General features: G+C 32.5%; 1 protein-coding gene across 1 annotated transcript; it reads left to right on the forward strand.

The window, feature by feature from the left end:
• Positions 1-432: 432 nt before the first annotated feature.
• On the forward strand, positions 433-21,260 carry LOC128155394 (uncharacterized). The gene is made up of 13 exons (XM_052817086.1): positions 433-547; positions 958-1,275; positions 1,731-1,903; positions 11,825-11,954; positions 13,237-13,386; positions 15,009-15,125; positions 15,573-15,851; positions 16,351-16,638; positions 16,852-17,013; positions 17,207-17,383; positions 17,947-18,270; positions 19,854-20,041; positions 20,760-21,260. The coding sequence occupies exons 1-12, from the start codon at positions 499-501 to the stop codon at positions 19,994-19,996; spliced, it is 2,310 nt and encodes a 769-aa protein (XP_052673046.1). The 5' UTR covers positions 433-498; the 3' UTR covers positions 19,997-20,041; positions 20,760-21,260.
• Positions 21,261-21,623: the final 363 nt, after the last annotated feature.

Raw genomic sequence — 21,623 nt, forward strand, 5'->3', positions numbered from 1 at the left:
AACCAAATTGGTAATCTCCAAGTACCAATGATGTTAAAAATATATAAAACAAAAGACGGTACTCTTCCGATTTCTCGGTATTAAAGCCCAAAAATTCGAGTCTATAATTTTAACAAAGTAGTATAGATAAGTATCAGTATAACATCCAATTTGACATCAAAATTGTCATTGATGACATATATTGGACTATACATTATAAAAATCGATTTGGACTGTTATCCCATAGAAAATAAATTGGAAAATATAACTATTCGCCTTTTGAGACAAATCATCTTGATTTAATTATAAATGATGATAATTCTCATTGTTAAGCGTTTGTAACATGTATTCTATAGTAAAATTTGACATATTAATTTGTATTGTAAATGTAAACAACCTGCATTTAAATTAATCCTCTTTTTTACAGTTTTTTTTTCAGTTTAAACTAAAGTCAAAAGCCAAGAAAGATTCGCACCTTTAGTAGAAGAATAAATCTGGTCTTTGGAACCAAATTCCAAAATGAGATTCTTGGTGGTGATTTCTTTGGTGTTAGCTTTGCAAATAAAAGGTTTGGACTTAAAACATGAGCATGCATGTTGGGTCTAGATAGCTTTTCTGACTACTCCAGCAAAGTGACTTAAGAGTGAACAAAAATACTTATCGGAATTTAAACTCACAGAGATGAGGCTGGTTTTAAGATCCCCCGTTCTTTTTAAGAACTTCTGTGAGCTATTGCTATCAATATTGGTTGTTTGTATTAACCTTCGTTTTGTAATTTTTATAAACTTGTCACTTAAAAGACAAATTTTGAAATTCATTTGATATAATAAAATTAAATGTATGTTCCCCAAATGCCAAAAACATTGTTTAGACAGTTGCCAACTCATGTCATTTTGACTGAGGATGTAACCCTTACACGTTATTCTTTCTACGTAAGATGCATTTTTTTGTTTTTGTTTTGTTTTTTTTTTACAATAGTTGGTGCATCATTCATTGTGACCATTAATGATTTTGGGGAGTTAGAGGAGGGCGATACGGTCAACTTTACCTGTACTTGGATTGGATCAACAACACCGAACACCTCGCTCACCTATTTCTATTTCTTTTTTAACCGTGACATATCTGGTGCTTTCATGAACTCTACCTTGAATCCAGTAATTGAGTATGATAACAGTACACAGAATTACACGACTATTTTCAAAGTATCAAATGTCCTCGTTGATCGACGATTCAATTACCAGTTTTTGTCGTGCTTCAGTGGTCTGGTGGGCGCCGGGAAAAGATTGACCGTTCTTTGTGAGTCGCAATTCTATGCATTATTTAATAATTGTAACTTACAGCTGACGATTAAATTGGTGTACAATTGTTAATTGCAGAAAAATTAATATTACAATCTAATAGTATGCTTTTAAAAATAAAATTGAATAAACTGGAATTATTGTCAATGAAGAGTTTCATAAAAAAGTTAGTCATTGAAGATTATTATATGAGATTGAAATTATGAACAAATCAGAAATGTTGTGTATCAGTGGTTTTATTTGAATTTCGTTTATTGGATATTTAAGATAATCCCATCAACTGAAAATATGTACGGCTTTGTCGTACGTTTCATTGTAAAACAACAACTCTGAACTGTATGTAGCGGTCATGGTTGCGTTCATGTATTATATTAGCGTTTTGAATATGAAATAGGGACAGCCGAGCTAAGAAACTCAATATGTCGGTCAATTTGAGTTTTTTTTTTCATCTAGATGGTCCAGACGATAATAAAATGACACTCTGGGGCAGTGAGACTGGACGGGAAGGGTTTTCTGGCAACTGGAAATGTGCTGTGAGCGAATCTTATCCTGCAGTCAACCTCACTTGGTACAATGGCTCTACTGAATTCACTCCTGACTCTAAAGCTGTTGTCACCAGTACTAATGTAAGCCTGACTTTTAAAACAACATATTTAAATGCGGTATACAGAAAGTTGTTTTATTTCTATATTCTTTTATTGAAGATAAAAAGAATCTGGGAGAATAAGCCGTTGCAAATGCCCACGACCCTCTCATACGTCTTATAAGAAGTAATAAACGTACGAGTTAACTGGGCATTTAAACGGTGGACAGTATTGTCCAAATGAAAATGTCCTAAAATGCGAGAAAGGGGCAATCGACATTTGTAAGGCGTAAATGCGCTGAAGTTTTGTAGTATTTACATATACTTTAAACTGGCAAATTTAGAATGACAATCACATACTCATTTAAAGAGTTAAAATACAAAAATTTTGCTTACTTTCTAACAATATTTTATTAACTAATTTACCTCAGTCATCGTATAGACGTATACAACCCCTAACGCAGGGGAGTCGACAAAGAGTATGGGGGAGTCGATATTCGGAGACAGAAAGAGACAGAAAGAAATTAGTTAACTCCTTTTGTAGGTATTCAAAACAAGTATTTTCCAAAAGAAATATACAGTGGCGTCGGAAGCAAATTGAAAGTGGGGGGGGGGGGGGGAGGCTAGACTTAAAAAAATCTTGACAAGCAAAAAAAGGTCTTTGCTATGTATAAATTTGCAAAAAAGTGGGGGGAGGGGCTAAATCCCCCTTAGCCCCCCCCCCCCGGATATATACCACACGGAAGACAGCGATAGTCAAACCAGTAACGTATAACAAGGGGGCTTGTTATAAGTCACTGGTCAAACTTTCTGTTGGTCATTGGTCCTAGTGGTCTTTGTGTCTTTTGGTTGAACTTTGCTTTTTCTTTCACAACAAAACACGCATTTGTAATGTGATTTTCCTGCCGATACAATTGGAAGTGAAATACGTGCCTAGTTAATCGTTGAATTTTCTTTAGGCGCATACTGTACATTTGACTTAGCTTGTATTCTGCATTTTGTGCACAATTACATGCTTTTGTCCAGCGTATGTCCTTTTTGTGTTAACAAGACTCTCAAGGATTAAAAGATGGAACGTTTTATCTTGCCATTTAATTGTTTCTTGCATGCACAATAATCATTTGTTTACAATATGAAATCGTGCAATCTCAAAGAGAATAACAATACATTTTATATTCTATAAAAGTAGAAGAAAACGCATATCAAATAATTTCAAGTTATTATAAGCAAATTTTTATTATTATGAAAAAAGGAAAATTACATTTTAACAATGTATATTATTAAGTAAAAAAAGAAAATTACATTCTAACAATGTAAACAAAAAGATCAAAAAGATAAACACAAAAAACCATAACGCTTACGATTCGAACACCCACTTTTACAGTTAAATTTGTTTAAAGAACTCCTCGCTTCCCACTACACCACCGATTCGCTTGTTTAGATGCTATAATATAGTGATTCTATTGTTATGAGTTTTACGCAAACGACTGGACTTACTCATTGAAAGACAAAGCTTAAAAATTACCATTTATTGGAAAATTGAAGAAGATAGACTTTAATATGTATTAATAATATTCGTTCTTTAAAAAATGGTACGATGACCAACTCTATGAAAAAATATAATTTAAACATCCGATTTCTATATCATTTTGTTGCCAAATTAGCATATAACTATTTTGTTGTCTTAATATCAATTAAATGTGAAGTTACTTTTTGTGGGTTATGGCAGCACTGAATGTATATGATCACATATGTTTAATAAATGTAACGAAAGTGAAATTTGCTAGAAATAAAATATTATTTTTTTTAATGAATCTATTTGGTTTTTTTGCCTCGGCTTATTCCCCCAGATTCTTTAAATAAAGAATGTAACATTCAGTTGGATTTGCCTTACTTGATAGTTCAGTTCTACTACGTTTGAACGAACGTGTCAAACAAGAAATGTGCTGATCGTATAAACAACAAATAAAACTATTTATTTCCACTAAAACGTTATTGCTAGAGTTTCGTTTTCTTCTACGCATAAATTATTTTACACTTACATACATCATTTGAGCTTGATGGTTTTTTACATGTATGTCTTATCCGTAATAAACTTATTTCCAGTGAGCGAACAAAGAGTGTCGCTCCACTTCAGGGTTTTACTAATTCTTAACTCTGACCACTTATCTCAAAGTTTGTTTGATCACACAATTTTGACCACTCATATATACTAAGTCTTACATGTATACACACGCATGCTTACCTATTAATACATGATTATAAACAACATTTGAAATTAATTACATGTTGAGCTCAAGTGATCTTTTCTGGTCACTTTTTGTCTGGCATCCGCTCATTTGTGTGGCTGTCTGTCCGTCTGTCTGTCTGTCTGTCTGTCCGTCTATCTGTCTATCTGTAAACCTTTAAATTTTTGACTTCTTCTAAACAACCACTGTGCCGATTTCTATAAAACTTGACACATGTCATCATTCGGTAGAGGGGATTCACGGTTGTTAAAATAAAAGGGTCACGTTTACTAGAGAGTTATTGAACATTTATTGGTATCTTTAAAAATCTTCTTCTCAAAAATCAATTGTCATAGTAGCTGAAATTTGCGTAGAAGCATTCTTAGATAGTGTAGACTTAATTTTCTTCAAAGCATGATCCCCAGAAAATAGACTTTTGACCAAACAGAGGGATTTCGGACTAAATTTTGCAGATTTTGTTTTCTGCTAAAACATTTTTATATTTAGTCTATATAATTTTGTATATTTATACCCGCACTTTCTAAAGAAAGTTCGGGTATATTGTTGTTACCCTGTTCCGTCCGTCCGTCCGTCTGTCCGTCCGTCCGTCCGTCCGTCCGTCTGTCACGTTTTACTTTCTCAAACTGCTCTTACATCTTATAAACCAGCAAACTGAACTCTTGGAGTTTGATTTGGGGTATCATGTTGTTTTGTAAAAAAGTTTCAAAAATTCTCTGTTAGTCCTGGGGGTCAAATAATTGGTAAAAAATGACGTTTTTTCACAAAAAACCTTCTTCCTCGAACTCCTCCTACATTTTCAAAAGTAGACAAATCATCTTTTGGAATATGTTTTAGGGTATCCTATAGATGCGCAATAAGGTTTCGGAATTTTCAATTTTGTCCTGGGGGTCATTTAATGGCTAAAAAATGACGTTTTTTTACAAAAAAACTGGTTTAAAAAACGTCATTTTTTTTAAGCAGTAGCCAAATGATCTTCTAGAATATGATTGGGGGTGTCATATTGAGGCATGATCAGGTTCCAGAATTTTTTTTTTAATTAAGGGGATCAGTGGGCAACAAAAAATGACGTTTTTTGGCAAAAAAAATATGGTTCCCAGAACTCCTCTTACAACTTTTGGAGTAGCTACATCATCTCTTGGGATATAATTGGGGCTGTCCTATAGATGTGCAATAAGGTTTTAAAAATTTAAATTTCATCCTGGGAGTCAAATAGTAGCAGAAAATTGACGTTTATCACTAAAAAATCAAACATTGATCCAAGAGCTCCTCTTATGATTTAATGGATAGACAATTATATCTTGGGATATGATAGGGACTGTTCTATAGATGTGCAGTAAGGTTTTCAAAATTTAAATTTCATCCAGGGAGTCAAAATGTAGCAGAAAAATTGACGTTTATCACTTAAAAAAAAACATAGATCCTAGAACTCCTTTTATGATTTAATGGATAGACACATCATATCTTGGGATATGAAAGGAACTGTTCCATAGATGTGCATTACGGTTTTGAAAAATTAATTTAACCCTGAGGCCCATTACCTACCGGTACATACCTTTTGATGCCCTTTAAGGATCAAGAATATATATGGTTAAGGGGTGGGGATCTCAACCGTTTTCGAGATATTCGTGCACTTCCTGTTCAAGGGGGGTCATTGACAACCCCCGGGGCCCATGACCTACATACCGTTTGATGCCCCTTGACACAAGGTACAAGAATATATATGGTTTAAGGGTGGGGATCTCAACTGTTTTGAAGATATTAAGGGACTTGCTGTTTGAGGGCGTCAGGACCACCCACAGGGCCCAAGACCTACATAACATTTGATGCCCCTTGACACCAGAAACATGAATATATATGGTTTAGGGGTCATGATTATAACAGTTTCTGAGATATATGGTAATTTCAAATTCCTGGGGGGTGGGGATGACCCCAGGGGTCAGATCTAATAAACCCTATATATTGCCAGTAACAGCCAATATATGATTATGAAAACCCTATATTATTATCTTTGTCCGTTTTCAAGTTACCATTTACAATAGAGTCTATGATTCTTTCTACAAGGTTCAATGTTAGACCCCACACCCTTTTGACACCCCCCTCCCCCCCCCCCTCCCCCGAAAAGTGGTTGTCTAACCCAAAATGAGAAAAATCAAACCAGGGTGCACAACTAGATTTGCAGGCCTATCATATCCTAGAGTTTTGTACAATTATGTTCAGCCATCTCTGAGAAACAAGTTCAGAGCGGGAAAGAAGAAAAAGAAGATGAAGAATATATACATGTATTAAGAACCGTACAAAAACAATAAGTCTCCAAACTTCATTCAGGAGACTTAATAATTAATAAAGATTAAATAGAGATAGGATCATCAAACATCAATAATTTAAAGATAATTGACAATTTCTGATTCTAAGGGGGTCAGGATGACCCCTTAGGGTCATGACTTACATGCCATAATGATCTGATGCGCCTGCATGACCTAAGGAGGAATAATATCTTTGGATTAAGGTGGGGATCTCAATGGTTTTTATGATATTTGATAATTTCAGGAAGAGCACTTGGGATCATGACCTACATACCATCTTAAATGCCTTGAACAAAGAAACAATAATATAATATGTACATGATATATGATTCAATTTAAGAACCCAGATATAGATCAATCATCTGTTTTGTAATACTTCCTATGTATATATACATGTACATGTATTAGTTTGTGTTTTGTTCTATACTATTCATGTTCATGACTGTAGTATGGCTTAGTCTTATTTTAAATTACATTAAAAAATTGTCAAATATATGACTTGGAACCCCCACTCCCAAACAAACTCAAATATAAACTGTTCTCTCTCTCCCCCCCCCCCCCCTTCCTTGTCGAATAATCTATTAAAATCAAAATATAATTTGGGTGTCTAAAAACTTTTATAAACTGGTAAAAAATGTTATTCTTAAAAAAAATTACATTACACCTTGCATAATTGACAAATGATCTATTGAGATACGATCAGAGGTCATATTTCTACCTTGGGATCAATAAGTAGTATTCATTGACAGGTTAAAATTAATTAATAACAATAAATGATTCAAATTATAAATGTTTATACTCCACATTCATCCCCCCCCCCCAATCTAACCTGCTTATAAAGATTCAGTCTTCTTAATACATTCTTACATGTGTACAGTAGCAAATTTTATATCATTTCTTGATTGCTTTTTCTCTCGTGATTCACATTAACATTTTGGAAATTGCTTAATTCAATTTTTAAGATTTATAAACAAAATGTTATATGCATCACTGCCATGTGTATTCACCTATTTGGGGCAATTGTAAAGTCTCCTAAACAAAGCAGTGACATCATTTTGCTAGGAATTACCCACATGGATCAAACACTACTGTATAACATATGAATAAGATAAAATACATTATTATCTCTAGTTCTAAAATGTCAGGGTGTCTCCAAGGGGGCATAATCTTACAATACAATTTTACGCGCAATGACACAAAGAGCAAAAATAAATTAAACGGTTTAGGGATGAGGATCTCAGATCTCAGAAGTTAACAAAATATACAGTGTATCATATAATTTCCTATTTCATAAAGGGGGGGGGGGGTTAAAGACAACACCTGGGGGTCATTAATGTACTTTACACCAGTTGATGCATCATAATGACTTTAGAAGATATTTTGTATTTTCCTGTTTCGTGGGGTCAGAATTAACAGTCCCATAAGGTCATGACCTACATTGTATTTGATGCATTATAATACATTAAGAAAGAAATACTCCTTCCTTCCTATTATTACTCATATAAAAAATATAAGTGTCTACACTTACTTACATATGAAATACACAAATTTAATAAGAAATTGTTTATACAGGGTCAATATGGGGTCAACTCAACAGTGCATGCAGTCTGACAAATGAAAAAAATAACTTTTGCAACTAAAATGACAGAAATTTTACAAATGCGATAGGATAGGTAACGATGATAAGCTTATTTAAATATTAAAAGATGATGATACAGTATGCTGTCAAAGGGAGATTACATTTAGAAAGTGAAAGTAGAACTTATATACATGTGTATGTATGCTGGCAGGAATCCCATGCTGGCATCTTATTATATTGTGCTACTGCTACTACATGTATTATGCTTACCTAAATTGGTCAACATCATAATGATAATCCAATTAAAACACAATAATGAATTCCTTTAGCTGATCTTAACTACCGTAATCCTTTTCTGTATACGGAAAACACAGACATGTATGTATGGGTGTTGCTAAAACGCGGAACGGAAAACGGAACGGAATGGAAAATATCATCACGTTTATCCCTTAAAAAGGGTATAGACTGGCCAGAAACGATTTACTTTGTATCTTTTATTTATATCTAATGAATGATTATCAACATGTTGCTATCTTATTAATATTCATATGAATGTCTATCAATTATAGCATTGTATTCATTCGGCTTTAGTTGTGTACGAAACGGAAAAATCAAATGTATACGAATTGTGAAAGATTAACATAATTAAACAAGCAAATTAGCTATAACTTTTTACTTATTTCTCTTATATGGTATTGCTGGCATATTAGCGTAACGTACGCAGTTAGTGAAAGCGTTTTATGCGTGTTTTGAGTATTTTTATATTATTTTCAAATATGATGTACATGTATATACTTACATCAAAATTGAATTTTCGGTGTTCTAGACGATCTTTTATCATACAGACGATACAGTATCATTGAGATGGAAGAAAAAAACTGTATGACTGACGACATTAAAAAATTAAAATACAGTAAACATTAAAATACCCGGTAATTTGTGAAACTAGTACCCGGTAATTTGTGAAACTAGTATTTTTAGCAATGCAATTTTGTTTACGTTTGCATTACAAAGCATGCAGTTGTTTATTCCAGCAGCTATATGCATATGATCCGAATAGAGAGCTCTAGACGTTGCCTGGTTTGATTTTCCGATTATATATTGGGACTATAGTCTGTCGATCCCAAAATATTCATGCAGCACATTTGGACGATTTATATTGGAAAATGTTGACATCTTTTCTCCATTTGGAAGTCACTCAGAAGACCTTGCACAATTTTTCAACACCATCATCCGGGTCTGTTAAAATGCAAAACCCCGTAGACTTCTTTATTTCAGTTTAGCCGTGTATTTATACCAGCTGATAAGCTAGAGAGGACGTTTTAAAGAAAGAATAATGAGAATGTTTAATGCTTCTAAAAGAGAATCGCTTGAACCCTGAGGTATATATAAATATACAGCAAAAAGTGAATCGAGGATATTTTGGGACAGAATATATTTGGGACAGAATATAGTGGTCAATGCATGTACTGTTAATTTTGAGGAAATAAATATTCTTGAATAAATAATCTAATATTGCTAATCTTTCAAAAAAAATTAAAAAGGTACATAAAGTATATCGTTTTAGCATACTTAACAAATCTATGAGGTAAATAACATTAGATAAGATTTTCCGTTTTCCTTCCGTTCCGTTTTCCGTTCCGCGTTTTAGCAACACCCATGTATGTATACACGTGAACCCATCTAATCGAAGAGCTGGGTAAAACTAGTACCCGCTAATGAGACATGCAAACCTGTGTTGTGTACGTAACTTCAGACAAAGATCAGTCATTTGTAACATGCATGTATTTTTATGACCTATTCTTCAAATCCACTTGCACTATTTTATTAGGTAAATAACAGCTTTAAGGTGGTGCAGGACACCTGCATATTGTGATGTACATGTATACTTCCTATTGAGATAAACAATAAAGTATGTTGACTATTGATTAAATATTTACCCCCCCCCCCCCCAAATAATGTTACCTAACATTGAAGCGCAATGGGTTAGAGCGTTTACATGTCTGTAAGAGCATTGGGGTCCAAGGTGTATTTTTGGTAATTTACGAATTTTCATGGGGAGGGGGGGTCTGGACCCCTCACTCCCACCCCTTCTCTAAATCTGTGCATACGATGATGTTTATGTAGGCACACAGAAGCAAATCTAAAACCGGCAACCGCCACAGGGAGGGGGCATAATTTAATTTTTAATTTTGTTTGTAATAATTATATAGACCATTATACTTCCTATGACATAAAATGTTAAGATTATTGATTAACTGAAAATTCACTGCAAACAGTTCTACCCCAAATTGCACATAAAGTGCTGCTTATGTCATGATGTGTATTATCATATGGGCAGGGATCTCATCCTTCAGTTATGAAAATTATAATTTTTAAATGTATTACCGGAGTTTGCATGTAGCCTTCATTTTTAATTAAACTGGTATAAAACAGTGTTATTTAGGGGCAAACACATGGTGCGGGTATTACTGTCTAATGACAGCATCTAGTTTCTGTTGGTTTTTCCTTACTTTTTCATTAATATAATCGTATGGCACGAATTGCAAATATATTGAAAAATGCTTAAAAATAATAAAAGACACCATATCTCAAAATTTTGATCATTGACCTCATATAAACTTAATGCCAACAGAATAAGGTAAATATACGTAGTTCAATACTATAAATGTTTATGTATTATTATCATTAAATTTCTGTAAAATTGGATCAAAAATGGGTAGGGATTAGAAAACTGGTAGAGGAAATTCGGATTGGAATATTTTAAAATTGTTGCTTAAATCTTAATGCTTTATACCTATATAGTGCCACTAACATTCATTATTTGTATTTAATTTTTAAAAGTGTTTTTATTTATTATTTGTAATATTTTTACAATGAAGAAAAATCCAATCGTAGTGCAAAATTTCATGGGATTTTTCGTGATTTTTCAAAAAATATTCAATGGCCATTAACTCGATAAGTCAGTTATTGATTTATATTTTTAAAAGTGAAAAATAACACTGCAATCAAAGGTCTATAACATACAATTGATGGTTTTTATTTTATGGGATTTTTCGTGATTTTTAAAAAAAATATTCAATGACCATTAACTCGAAAAGTAGGTCATTGACCTATATTTTTAAAGTGAAAAATAACACTACAATCAAAGGTCTATAACATACAATTGATGGTTTTTTCATTATCATCAGTGGATTTTTTTTTTCATTCTGAGTAAACGTCATCCTTAAAACCAATCGGCCAGAGATCTAGAGGTTGTAACTTGTGTGAAGTCGACCTAAAATAGTGTAGATTCAAGTCATGATATTTCGGGAGTAGGGTGGGGCAACATTTGAGGGTGAAATTTTACATGTGAAAAAAAAAATCTGAAAAAATTAAAATGTTATTAGATATGGTATTGCATGTACGTTTATGCAAGTATTCTGACATATTGTTGATTCTGAATTATTAGACATTTTTTGAACCCAATAAAAGATTTAAAGTTTGATGGATGTTTACATAATTATATATTTAAACAGTTGTTTAAGATATTCTTGAGAACTGCAATGCTCAGTGTAGGATATGAATATGAAATCTCACTGTTACAATAATTTAAGTAGGAATATCTAGAAAAAAATATTAAAATCTTTTTTTTTATAAAGGATCTTCTCCACTACATAGTCCAGATATTGTGTAAATGACTCAGTCCATAAAGCTGATTTTTAACGACTAGCATTGCTCAGGTGAGCGATATGGTCAATGGGTCTTTAGTTATGTTTCTTTACTATACGTGAAAAAATGATTTACTATTTTATTAATGTTTTTGTTTACTATTGTATTTCATGATTTTTTAGGGTAACTTCAAAACCGAGCAATGGTGGAAGTTTACCTACACTCGAGATTACTCTGGGTCTAATGTCAGTTGTGTAGCCACAGGATACAAGAATAAAAGAGTCACTAAATCTAAGCAGTTACAGGTCAATTGTAAGTTTGTATGCTGAGTAAGGAATAAAAACTCAGGATATGTTATGTTAAATAATTCAGCAGGTACAACTGCGTTAAATTTGTTTCAAATGATAGTTATCCACCAGTTTCTTAATTAAAGTAGTCCGAGTATCGCACTACGTCATAATACGGATTTTACAATATTGGTTCGACTTCTACAAAGCGTTTTAGATACCCGGTATTAATTATGCTCTACATCGCTGTTGTAAACAATGGCAATAATAAGCAATTAGAAAGGTACATGTAATATATGTATTCTATGAGAGATAGAAATGATTAATGTTGAGAAACTCGATTCTGTTAAAGTAAAATGAAAAAAGTTTCGGATTAACCAGGATCTCAGGTATGCTTATATCTTCTTTGTTTTGACCCCCCCCCCTCCCGAATTTTTCTTTTACTAAAACCGGTTTAAATTTAGAGACAGAAGCTATTTCGAATTTAATCAATTGTCAACTAATTAATGTTTAAATGATATCTGACATTGTTGACAGATCTAGGCAGAAAACTGTAGCAAAATGTGATTTTTACGGATTTTTTCGTCAGGGTCTACTTGGTTTAGAGCTTATAGCGTGAAAAGTAATCCGTCAACATATGATTTATTTTACCAAATCTTTTTTCTAAGATGTCAATATATAGAATAAACACCATGAATTTAAGTTTGAGTCCATAAAATAGTAAAAAAAAATTACCAAACGCGATACTAGCATTGCGTTTTTTGTATTCCCTTTTGATACATCAGGTCCATAAAGCGTACTTACTTACAAAAACTTGCGCAAAATTATTGATGCGATATGGCTTAAATAAATATTTATACTCTATTTTGTATGTTCGGTTCTAATTTTCCCAAAATTGGTAATTATTTTTAGGAAAAACGAACGTCTGCCAAATTTCATAATTGTCAATAATTTTCGCAAGGGGGTACACCCGTCTGAGAGGTGATAACAAACAAACTAGCATGTAAACATACATATTTTCTTTTGTATATGTATTGCTAAAATGTATATTTATCATTTAAAGCTAAGGTTTTAATGATTGAGCCCATTTAGTGCCGAGTATAGGACTACCTTAATGCATGATTGTGTATTGATGTACAGGATCATTTTTAAGTAAATACAATACAAGCAATATAAAAAATGCATTGATATTTCAACAAGCATATAAATATACAGGTAAAATTAATGTGCAGGATGGCATCGAATCAAGGTATATTTGTGTGTATATGCTATAATAACAATTAGATATATTTGAGATCTCGTTTCAGTTGCTCCAGAGCTAGAAGTCAGGGGAAAGTACTTATACGTCACAGATAAGGACACAATGAAGTGTTATGTAGATAAGGGAGCCACTTTGAATCTGACATGTGGAGTGGTGGCAGCCAGTCCCATGGCCAGTGCAGTTTGGTCTGGAAGAGGTACCATCACTTTTAAAGTCCCTCACTGCTTAAAAACATTGATAGAAATCATTTTGTCTAAAGAACACAAGAACACTTTCATTGTTTTAAACACATAGCGAGATTTACAAACATTAACTGGAATAACTTGTTGGCTTAAAGGGACTTGGACACGATATGAGATCAAAAATTTTAGTTTTATTTTTTGTAAATAAAATGGTTTACTGGTGCATTTTAAATGATTGACCAAAATATTGATTGTTAAAGTCAAGATACAAGCGAGATACAGAGGTAAAAATTGATTGTTATGTAAACAAAGCTCGAGTCTTATAGTTGTTTACAAAAAATGTCATGTAGAGAATTTCTTAGACAAAATGACATGTAAAAAACATTTTAAACTTGTTCAATATCTTCATAAATACTATTATAAACAATAGAAGGATACAGTTGATTGAAACCTACGCAAATACAACACATATGTAAAAATGACAATATTCGAGCTTTGTTTACAAAACAAAGAATTATGAACTCTCTATCTTGCTTATAACTTGATATTTGACTTTAGAATTATAAACTTTGAAACTTAAAAATAAAATTTGGAAATTGTAAGTCAAATCGTGTCCAAGTCCCTTTAAACTATCATTATTATTATTTTTATCAATTTGTATATATTCTAAAATTCTTAAAATGAGACCCTAGTTTATAATTTTGGATAAACATACCCAAAGGCTCACATCAGCATTAGTGTCGAAATGTCTGCTGTTTTTCATGATTTTATCGTTGTTGTGGTAAACTTCCAACCGTTTTGTTTTCTTGTTATCATTTTCTTCTTATTCATTTAAAGATATAAAATCAACACTGCTATATATATATATATATATATATATATATATATATATATATATATATATATATATATATATATATATATATATATATATATATAGGTGGGTGGGTGTGGGTGTGTTTTGAAAATTAAGTGAAAATAATCCTATCCAAAAAAAAAAAGGAATGATTTATTCATGAGAACAGGAAAAGTTTGATGACCCACAGTAAGTGTTCTAATTTATGCTTTCGGTGTTCAATACAATACAGAAATTTGTATTGATGTCAAAATCCACCGAAATAGTTATTTTGAGACCATTTGTTATCGGATGAATTTGTGTGTGAAACTTCTTTTTGACTTCATCGTGCTCTCTCTACTGACAACATAGTTAGAATGAAAAAGATATCAACTATGTAGAGTATTTCATAAACAGTAATTGATGAACTTGTCTTAGTTCAAATCATCTATACTTCTATATTAAAATAATAGACTCGAATTCTTGGTTTGTTATGAATAATTTAACTGCTATATTTTCAATGCAGCTTCATTAATTTTCTCCAAAATTTTGGAGCGATTCTGCCATTTTTTGCTACATCACGGGTATATGGGACCAGGGAGGCATTTTAACTGTTGTGAAGGCCTTTCCTTAGACTCAGTTAGATTATTCAACTTAGAAGAGTGTAGTGAAATTAATAGCATTATTCTAGACTGAAAGCTTAATTATGTAAATGCATCATATCATATGCAATGTCAACCCGTGCACGCACGGGTCAAAGTCTAGTTTTTAATTATTCTTTATTTTTTTTTTTTTTTTCAGGAAGTGACCAATTAGTAATAACTAACATGCCAAGACACTTAAGCTCTACTGACTTTTTTTGTGAAGCTCAAAATTCCGTTGCCAAAAGTTCCATTCAAGTCAAGCTTGTAATACAGTGTTTGTATTTATATTATTTCAAGATTATATATATATATATATATATATATATATATATATATATATATATATATATATATATATATATATATATATGTGTGTGTGTGTGTGTGTGTGTGTGTGTGTGTGTGTGTGTGTGTGTGTGTGTGTGTGTGTGTGTGTGTGTACAATATCAATTTGGAAGACAATTAACATTTCATTTTAGTAAAAGCGGATAGTTTTATATTTACACATAGTCAAAGTCATGTAACTTATCAATCTACAGTTTTTCATTTCAGTCAAATGTTGTTGTTTTTTTTTGTATTGGTATCGCTAAGAAAAGTTCTTAGATTAATTCAAATTTGGAAATTCAGTATTACATTCAAGTGTCGTAACTTGAAATGTACTAATTAAAGATTCAATTTTTATTAAAACAATTATGGCTTAACAGCTTAACTGTTTTAATAGATGGACCAGAATTTTCTACTTTCTCAACAATGTGGGTAAAAGAAGGAAAGAATTTTACTGTTGAAGCCTATATTACTGCAAATCCACACCCTGTGAAAATATCGTGGAGAAAAGTGGGTAGTACAAAGGTCTTGTCTACGAATTTGAAGCTAAGTCTCCAAAACATAAGAAGAGAACAAGCAGGGGTGTATGTCGTGGAAGGCACAAGTCTGAGGATGAGAGAGAACAACGCGACTGCAGAAGTCACAGGAAACACCACAGTCAATGTGGTTGTCAAATGTATGGCTAAACATGTTTAAATGTTTTAATTTTTGAAATCATACTTTTCATTTTAGTTTCAAGTACTGTGGCACCGTTTAATTTCGTAGAGGGGGTGCATGTTTTTGGAATGTGGGCTTTTTGCTTATTAATGGGGATGCAATTTCATTGATGCGTCGGTTTACAGTTTCTGTAGAAAAAATAAACGTCTTTATTCACAAATACTACAAACCTTAATTGGGTCATGAATTTTAATGACACCATAGTAGTATGAATGTGTACAAATCATTGGTGTTTTTTTCCCCGTGTTTTAGTCTCTTATCAATTTAACAAGGCAATAAATAACTTTATTCCTTATATAACGACAACAAAATTCATTTTTTACTTTATATTCTTATAATCTCTGAGACCAATAATTTCGTATTTTGAATAGTGCTGCATAGAATAGATTAAGGTGCATTGTAGCTTAAGTTGACCTGGGTGTTCATATGTACAGTTGATAAATTTATTTGTAACACAGATGGGCCTGGAGACTCCGTTAAGCTGTCTCCAAACTTAACAACGTTCGAAGTAGACGCTGGAGAGCCTCTACCGCTCATTACTTGCTCCGCCCAATGTGAACCTGCCTGCAGATACATTTGGTATCAATACTATAGGACGAATACAGACAGATACAGGGGGTCCACTGCCGTCCTAAACCTCGGCAATGCATCATCTTCCGATGTCGGAATCTACATGTGTAGAGCGAGTAACAACGTCATTGGAGATAATTTTGAAGGAAATGTGACCTTTGAGCTGCGTGTGAAATGTTAGTAAAACGATGCTATTTGAAGAACATTTTATTAATTTTATTTACATCATATTATTGGTAGTGCAGAAAATAAAGTTGTCTTTAATCAATTGAATACTTGATTATTTGTTTTTACGTAATAGTGTCTTGCATATCATAGCAAAAATCTTTGTTATTTTTTTAAGAATGAGATTAAGTAAAAACATTGAACTTAGAAATTTTTTCTCACAGATGCTCCAGAAATAAAGTCAGTGACTTTAAATGGATACACTGGGAACCCATACAGTGAAAGTTTTCCCATCACTGTAACCAGTATCATAAGGACATATCCAAATGCCACAATCACGTGGGCCATCTCACATGAAAAATCTTTGAACTCGTTTTTGCCCTTAGGTTTGATTATACATTTTAACTGGAATGGCTAAATTCTATCCAGATCCTTAGTTCGCAAAATCTAATAGACAAGTTAAATAAGTTTCGTGTATATGCAAATTTGATATATGATATCAAAAGATGTCAGTGTTATTATGAACGTGTAAGGCGTTAAAATATTAATAAGACTTGATTTTTGTTCATTTTACCAAAGACTCCAGATACAGTGCTAACCAAACCATGACGTGCACTTATGACTGTGAAATCGCGGCCATTCTGACTGTGTTCCCTCCCTTGTGTACTGATACAGGAAACAAGTATTCCGTGTATGCCACGAACAGGAAAGGAAACTCCTCGATAAAAACAACCCACTACAGCAATACCATCGCATGTAAGTTAAGTCATCTAAAGGTACATTGACCCTCTAAACCAATATTAAATTTCATGTACCGAGCAAAGTTTGTATTTTTTTAAAATTGAAGTTTAAAGCTTAAAAATGCAAATTTAAAACTGTGCAAGGTAGGCCAAAGATGTTTGATTTATAACATAAATAATTTGGATTTCTTTTGCAAAATTATTGCATTATATTGATGGAAAAAAACTTTCACTAAGCAAAGTGTCTAATAGTATCATTTCTTTATGAAGTTCTTTTTTTATCAATGATGGCAGTTTTTCAAGGTAAGCTGAGATCCTATACATTGAAATCACAATTCATATTTGATTTCTTTTGGCACATTATGACATCTTATCAATAATACAGACTAAACTTTATTTTCTGGGGGCAAATTCCCGAATCTTAAAATGATGCAGACTCTACAAAGTGTACATGAACACTAATTCAACAATATACATGCTACATAACATATATGTTATAACCAGTTTATTTGTTCTATTATCTTCAAGAAGTATCTATACCTGTAATAATTTGTACGCTGAAACCTTTTTCTCCCGAAGGCACACCTCGTCTAGCTAACAATGCGCCGATGAATCAGACCTACAGAACCTGTGAGGGGGCTGAGCTGAATATGACAGCATCATTTGTGTCTGTTCCTGGACCTTTTATTTCCTGGTATCTTTTACCAAATACCCGTAAATATGTGCATCACCTTGAAGGACGGGTGGGACCCGGAACTTACACAAAAGTATTTTACAAAACAAATTACCACATTCCCGTTATGTATAGGCATCTGTTTGGAACATATCTTGTTGAAGCAAACAATTTCAGAGGATCAATTGCAAAGACTTACATTCGGGTATTAAAGAATTCCTCTTGCTCAGGTTATTAAGGTCTTCCGTTTCCAACGGAAGACCTTATAGTTTTCGTACGATTTCTTATTATTATTATTATTATTTTTTTCCACAAATTTTGTGCACGAGATTTCTCGAAAACTATTCGACCGATTTCGACCATTTTTTCAGAGAAGATGAGTCTTGATGTAAACTTCATACGTTTTTGAGATTTTTCCTGTCGGCACTTCCGGTACCGATTTATCGGCCATTTTGTACATTTTTACGACCTATTTTGTGCAGAGCTGATCTCAGAAAGTATCAGAGATATGACTATGAAATTTTCAGGATAGGTAGTCTATAGTCTGAAGTTGTGCACTATTATTTTGTTTTACGCCAGTGGCGCCATTTTTTGGACCTCGCCTAGGCACGAAAATTGGGTACGAATTTTCATTCAAATTCTTCATACGTTTTCATCTGTATCTTTTTATCAGTTGATATTTTGTTAAGACATATATAACAAAAATAGTAGATAATTAAACGTTCTTTCGAACAAAATCAAGAAAAAGGGGCTGGCCCCTTAAATTAGGGGCCAAGACACTCGTAAACTCTATTGCAAATAACTTAAAAACGATCATAATTTTGTAATGCAATATAGAAGCAAAGTTGTTGATTGTAGCAATATTTATCAGGTAAAATCATTTTCACACCCATTTATGACGTAATTAGGGATTTTAAGGGGCCAAAGTACTTAAACTTTGATGCAATATATCTATAGAAGGAGACATATTTTGTTAGGCAATGTAGAAAAGAAAATGTTTGCATTGATTATTCTAATCAATTCCACTAATCAAAACTCCAAAGTCTGTCCCCATTAAGGATCTATAGGGCTGGCCCCTAAAATATTCAATCATTTGTATCTCAAAAATGAACAACAATTTTAGATGGGTGTAAGAACAAAAAATGTTAGTATTCGTGAGAACTTTCGATTGAACTCAAGAAAAAAGGGGCTGGCCCCTTAAATGAGGAGCCAAGACACTCGTAAACTATATTACAGATAACTTGAAAACAAGCAATATTTCAAATATCTTTGGTACTTAGCCTTTTTTACAAAATTGATACCAGCGAGATTTTAGTCACTGTAAGTGATTGAGACACAAACTTTTATAAATGATAGACAATCGATTGAAGATAGTCTCGAGACAAAAAACCTAGATTCACCAAGATCGCAGATTTGGCAGAGAATATCGATATTTCATCGTATCATATGAAAACAAAATCGGACGGAAGACCTACTCGTTACTCGTAACGAGATCTAGTTTACTCTTCTTGTTCTTTCCTAACTCATCAAGTAAAATATTTCTAGAAAATGACAAATCAAATAGAATGAGTGAAATAGTTTTTTCGGTTTTTTTTTTATAAAGGTTAAACTTTTTAAAATCTAATGGTGTGTATCATAACAGATGGATGTTTTGTATTTCTAAAAGTGTTTAAAGTCCTGTATTAAAGATTGTTCTGTTGGCAGTATTCAACCGAACCCTCCCACCCACAAGATTAACGATACATAAAATTATTAATAAGATGATTAAAAAAGTATACGTAACCATAACGTTCAGAGAAATTAATTTTGATAGATGAATCAACTACAGCACTAAGACCTATCCCATCCGTAGCTGCCACCTTACCTCCAAACGCATCCTCCTCTAAGATGAATGGCCCAGCTGGAATCATTATGGGTTCTGCGATAGCGTTTCTTATGTTGCGAGGATATGTATAGTGTGATGTGTCATCTTTGTTATGAGGAACAAAAGAACGCTAAAAGGTCTAAGATAAATATCCAAGATGCATAATTTCAGTGTAACTCAAACGTTTTGTTTCAAAATAGCTGTATGTTTCCATGTGTTGTAGATTTTAATAATGCTCTCATCGTTGGCAGAGGAAGTATCTGATATATAATATCATTTTTGTGTTTTCTTAAGACCAGCTTAATAGTCAGAAATGATGTTAAAAGTATTTCTCATATTATACCATTCAGCAGTGTCAGTATCTAACCGGCATGTATGGATACTGCAATATTAAAGAGAAAAAAAAATTGAAAAAATAAAAAAAAAATTCCGACCGACCGACCCTACTTTTTTCAGCATGAAAGCGGAAACAAACCATTTTTTTTGTTAGGCCTTATATGCATGGGAAAAAAATACACAAATGTTTCTCATAAGCGTTTATATTCATACTTTAAATTGTGTTACGTCCAAAGCAATATATTTTAAAGTTAATTTTCTAAATGTTAATGAAAATTTTCAAACTCAATTATGTATTTGAATTACTATTCTAGATCAGGATTATTCGTTTTGCTGTTCATTGCATAGCGTGGTACAGTTTGCACCTTAGTATTTTCAATTTCAGCATTCATTATATTCAAACTTTTTCACTCCACGTTCATATATTTACTCTTAAACAAAATTATATGAATCAAGACGCATAAACTTTCTAAAAAAAATGATTATTGTTTGTTAGTTTTTTTAAATTTTCTGTTACAGAATGTAAATAAAACTTGGCAAGACTAATATTCCCATGACGAGGGTGCAGAGACAAACACATCTAGAAGCCCTGAACGCATCAGGAAGGAAACGCTGCAACAAACTGAATTTCCTTTTTATGTATGGACACTTTATACTGTATACTAAATTAGTTTCGCGTATTGCAGAGTTCAATCATAATATTTGTTTGAAAATACTTCTCGTATAATGATATACATGCAACATTATTCGAACGCAAGTTCTGACAACTTACTATTATAATAGTTTCTTACCAACTTTCTGTAAAATTAATTGTGTCAAAATTAATAGAACATTGATATGCACTTGATATGCATAATTATAGCTTTACAAGCTGTTTCGTTTGAATTTCGTTCTACAAGTAAGAAGTGGTATTTTTAAATAATTACAATATTTAATTAATTGTTGAACAAAACAAAATATATATTGGTCGATGCTCTTCAATGTTGCTTAATTGTTATATGGCGTTGAATTAAAGTTATGAAACCGTATTCTGTGTTTTAATTATGTATACATTATATAATTAGATATTTTTTTAAAACTGTTATGTCTTTTCATCATGATATCATATTTAAAAGTAATGATATCATCATGTATGAGAGAAGTATTACAATCAGGCATAGAGGGATTTGACATGATAATAGTCTTTTCAAGAGTTTTATAGACCGCGTTTTTCTCTTAATATTGATAAAACGTGCTAGAAGCTTTAGCACACTTACAAAGTAGCCAAAAGAAGTAGTAGTAGTAGTAGTAGTAACAGTTGTATACGTTGATTTACAATTATTTGGTTATAATCAAATCAAAGACATTACTATTTCAAGCCTATCTAGAAATCATCCACTTCAT

This window comes from Crassostrea angulata, chromosome 7 (assembly GCF_025612915.1).
Source record: "Crassostrea angulata isolate pt1a10 chromosome 7, ASM2561291v2, whole genome shotgun sequence".
NCBI classification, from domain to species: domain Eukaryota; kingdom Metazoa; phylum Mollusca; class Bivalvia; order Ostreida; family Ostreidae; genus Magallana; species Magallana angulata.